Source organism: Enhydra lutris, unplaced genomic scaffold (genome assembly GCF_002288905.1).
Source record: "Enhydra lutris kenyoni isolate GAN:26980312 unplaced genomic scaffold, ASM228890v2 scaffoldscaffold77, whole genome shotgun sequence".
Lineage (NCBI taxonomy): Eukaryota > Metazoa > Chordata > Mammalia > Carnivora > Mustelidae > Enhydra > Enhydra lutris.
Window position 1 is genome coordinate 88,123 of NW_019154161.1, and position 4,609 is coordinate 92,731.

Here is a 4,609-nt window from a genome sequence, read left to right on the forward strand (position 1 = left end):
GTAGAGTTGATCTGGGGGTGACCCATTTTTCCCAGTTTGGAGGTACATCGGTCCCTAGTTTCATTTGGGTGAAGCTTAGTTTCAGTGGATAGAGGGAGGAAAAATGTCCTTACCTGTTGCGTGCATCCTTCACCTGTCAGATTATTTGTATGCTTAATGGCCTGAGAAGCCTGTGGGTCTGGAGATGAGAAGGAGAGCATTTTGGAAAGCCCTCCCATTGGGGGCCAAGATTTTAGTTTGCCCTTTGGGGGTAGCTCTCCCTCTGGTGAGAGCTATTGGTGGTAACTTCAACCAGTGTTCCTGTTTCCTGGCACAACTTCACCAGAGTGTTTTAGGGTTCTGCTTGCCCATTCTGTCTTCCAAGAAGACTGAGGCTCCAGGCAGAGTATAACCTCCACTTGATAACTCAGAAATGGTTTTGGATATAAAGGCTGGTCCATTGTCATTCTGGATTGACATTGGCAACTGAAATTGAGGGATTTTCTCACCTTTACTAAAGCTCTTGTTACTTCGTTCTTTCTGTGTCTCAGGGAAAGGCCTTAGTGTTGTCCCCCCCCCCCCAACCCTGTAAATGTATCTACAAGCACCAGGGGCCGTTGGCATTACAGTAAAGTCTGTTCACCAGTCCTTCCCTGGCACTGGCCAAAGACAGGTCTATTTTAGTTAAACCAACAAGCTTAAACTTTAATTTACAAAGATAATCTCAGATACATGGATGTGAAAAAAATTTGGGTTACTTCATATTTTTGTGGATTTTAGAATGCCTTTTTTTTTTTTTTTTTTAAAGCATTTGTCTTTTAACCAGCTAAATACAACTCTTACCTGTTCCAAGGGCATGCTTCCAGTGACCCAGGGAGTTGCTGCCTCTTTTTTCTCAGGTTTATAAGGGAAGGAGGAAGTGCTCAAGGACCAAGCAGCCAGGGGGGACATTTAAACTGGGAACAACAATCAGACCAGCCAGCCAGGTGGGATGGAGGTTTCAGTCTCACAGACCTTACACTAGTCTCTGTTAGGTCACTCCCATTTTGCTAGGTTAGATCATCCAAAGCCTGTGAAAGGCTGGGTCCTGTGATCTTCTGTCATCAGGGATGTCTAGACTCACGCTGAATGAGTAATTAGTTCCCCCAGAATACTCTGACCTAATATGCTGGCTTATTCAGACTCTGTGAAACAATTCTAGTTTACCTCTCAAAGCTGTGCCACAGGGGCGCCTGGGGGGCTCAGTCATTAAGCATCTGCCTTTGGCCCAGGTCATGATCCCAGTGTCCTGGGATGGAGCCCCACGGCAGGCTCCCTGCTCGGCAGGAAGCCTGCTTCTCCCTCCCCCACCCCCTTTGCTTGTGTTCCCTCTCTCACTGTATCTCTGTTATAAATAAGTAAAATCTTAAAAAAAAAAAAAAAAAAAAAGCTGTGCCACAGGGTGCCTGGGTGGCTTGGTTGGTTAAGCGGTTGCTTTCAGCTCAGGTCATGATCCCAGGGTTCTGGGATGGAGTCCTGTGTCCGGCTCCCTGCTCAGCGAGGAATCTGCTTCTCCCTCTACCCTTCCCCCCTGCTCGTGATACATGATCTCTCTCTCCCACTCTCTAATAAATAAATAAAGTCTTTAAAAAAAAAAATGCTGTGCCACAAACCTGGTGTAACTTATCCCAGCAGAAGTCCTTCTGAGTCATAGTAGGCAGAGTGGGTGCTGCATTTCAGGGGATGTCAGCGCACCAGGCTGGCAGTCACAGCCGTGCAGAGTGAGTGAGGGAGCCCTTCCTCCCCCAGGGAATCTGCTCCCGGCCCCGGTAACTTAAACAGGTTAGCCAGGGTGAGCTTGTGGTGCCCACTGCTTCATCTCTTGGAAGCCAGGGAACCAGAGGCCAGAACCTGGCAAAGACACCTGTCCCATCTGGATCACCCTATTTGTAGCTGAACTGAAGCGAGTTTGCTCCTTGGTGAGTCACAGACAGAAACTACATGGTGGAGTTGTCACACAAAGGAATATTTATTTATAGCAAATAAGGAGATCACAGGGAATAATTTCCAAAGTCAAGACTCCTGGAGCAAGAGTGAATGAGTTCCTTTGATTTAGGCTTAGGATGATTATTTAGAAAGGGTAGCCTTGTCATCTTACATAGAGGTGGCCAAAAGGTCATGCATCAGACTGAAGGAAACCATTCTACACATACTTTATATGTCATGTAAATGAGCTTTGTGCTTCCCTTGGGGGAGAATTTACTATGTTAAAGAGGTAAAGGTAACTAGGTTATTCTGTGGGTCCGTGCCTGGTGCGTCTGCACAGATGTGAGTTGGGAGTTAAGCCGGGACTGGTCTGGGTGGTCTGGGTACTGGAGCATTTAGTCAGGGCAGTATTCACTGCTTGTGTAGTAGTTTTTGTTGCCATTATGGGAAACTATGTCCCTGGGGTTTTTTGCCTGAATTTAAAGCTAGGCTGGAAAAAAAACAGCTTAAGGAAAATTTGGGACAAATTCAGGGGGTACAAGCAGGTGACATTAACTGCCTCTTTCATCTTAGGTACATTATGAACTCTGCCGGTGGCCACTTGGTGACTGTGGTATTTACTGCAGGGACTGCTGACATTCAGGGATGTGGCCATAGAATTCTCTCAGGAGGAGTGGGGACGCCTGACCCACACTCAGTGGGAACTGTACAGGGATGTGATGTTAGAGAACTATGGAAACCTTCTCTCCTTGAGTGAGGGTAACTTCCTTCCAGATTTCCCAAACCACCCTCAGGGTTTTCTTCCTTCCCTTGAAGACCATCTATTGGAGGATTCTTCTTTGCACGACTGGAACTCAGATCGCTGCAATAAGGAAAGTAAGTAGGGGTTTAGAGATGGAGAGAAAAATCTTCATGATGTTTCCTTTCCAGCTTTAGCTTCCCCTTCCTTAGGAGAACGTCATCATTTCTGTAGATAGTGGCAGTTTGAAATTCTGAGGGACGTAAAATGTTACTGCCCACATCTTTAACTCCAGTTTCCACTCCTTATTATTGTAGTTAGTGCTTGGAGGTGGTATCCAAGATCTGAATGGTGGAAATCCCTCCTTCATGTTCTCAGTGGGCTGTTAGACAACAGCTTTTGGGAAGTCATTTTCTAGAATTCTACAATGCATTCTCTTCTCTACTGAGCATAATAATGGATTGAAAGCTAGAATCTCCAGCAATATTTATCCCTTTTTTCTAATAAACAGGTCTTGTTGTGTCAAAGCCAGACCTGGTCATCTTTTTGGAACAAAAGAGAGAGCTCTGGGATGTGAAGGGAAAGGAGACAGTAGCCATCCACCCAGGTAGGTGGGAATGAATTAAGCAGATGACAGAGGTGAGGCCCACAGGTCAAGGAGGAAGGTAGACCTTACGTTGTGGTGTGGGTAGCTTTCTTTGAATAGAAATGAGTTTGAGAAGCCTAGGTGTGTTTCTCTTGCTGTCAGAGGGACACCCCCTTCCAGTACTCATCCTGTTCTTAAGTCCTGTGAGGATTCTCCTTCAGCTCTAACGGTCTTCCAACACAGTCACAGCATAGATAACATCCTCTGCTTGGATGGTGAAGGCCTCCAAGATCTGAGTCCTTTTCCCTTGCATTTGGAGGCCTGGGGGAATCTGTGCCTATTTCTGAGGAACTCTGTGTTAAGCGCCCCCCCTTTTTTTAAAAATTTTTATATCTTTGTTTCACAGAGAGGCAGTGAGGGCGGGGACACAAGCAGGGGAAGTGGGAGAGGGAGAAGCAGGCCACCCGCTGAGTAGAGAGTAGGACGTGGCGCTCCATCCCAGGACCCTGGGTTCATGACCTGAGCCAAAGGCAGACTCTTTTTTTTTTTTTTCCCTTTTAAAGATTTTATTTATTTATTTGACAGAGATCACAAGTAGGCAGAGAGGCAGGCAGAGACGGGGGAAGCAGGCTCCCCGCTGAGCGGAGAGCCCAATGTGGGGCTCCATCCCAGGACCCTGAGACCATGACCTGAGCCAAAGGCAGAGGCTTTAACCCACTGAGCCACCCAGGCGCCCCTGCTTTCTGTACTTTTAACAGGAGATTCACTTGATTTTTGAGATAGGAAGTTCTGCTGTGACAAAGGCATGTGCTTTATGAGGAATGAATTACATAATTTGTAAAAGTGCCATATTAAAAAAAAAAAGTTTTGCTCATACATGTAATTTATTTCAGGGGAAATTAACGCTCTGGTTTTTCTTCTACTTTTCTGAGAACATATTTGAATTTAATCTCAAATACTTATTTTATGTAAAGGAATTGTGAGCATTTTTTACAATTTCTTTGTTTATTTAGACATGAAGGGCTTTTGTTTGCTTGGTTCTGAAGAATGGATCACAGCTTTACATTCTTTGTAAGAGTAAGAGGAACATAATAATAACATAATACATTTCTTTAATGTCTTTTAAATGCTTTTTTATAACATTTTCCATTAGAGGTTTTCATGATTGATCATAATGAATTTCCTTCACAGTTTGACTGCCCTGTAACATATGGCAATGATTCAGAATGCTTGTTTTTCAGACTTGCACAGTCACAGTTTAAAATTATAGTAAAAGAGAAAAATTCTTTTTTCTTAGAATTTTTAAAAAAGATTTTATTTATTTATTTGAGTGAGAGAGT

General features: G+C 44.4%; 1 protein-coding gene across 1 annotated transcript; it reads left to right on the forward strand.

Annotated features, from left to right (window-relative positions):
* Window positions 1-2,552: 2,552 nt before the first annotated feature.
* LOC111160573 (putative protein ZNF720) lies at window positions 2,553-3,304 on the forward strand (the record flags this gene model as incomplete). The annotated part of the gene is made up of 2 exons (XM_022523768.1): window positions 2,553-2,697; window positions 3,195-3,304. Coding segments are annotated over 2 exons (255 nt in total), but the record flags the coding sequence as incomplete, so codon positions are not given.
* Window positions 3,305-4,609: the final 1,305 nt, after the last annotated feature.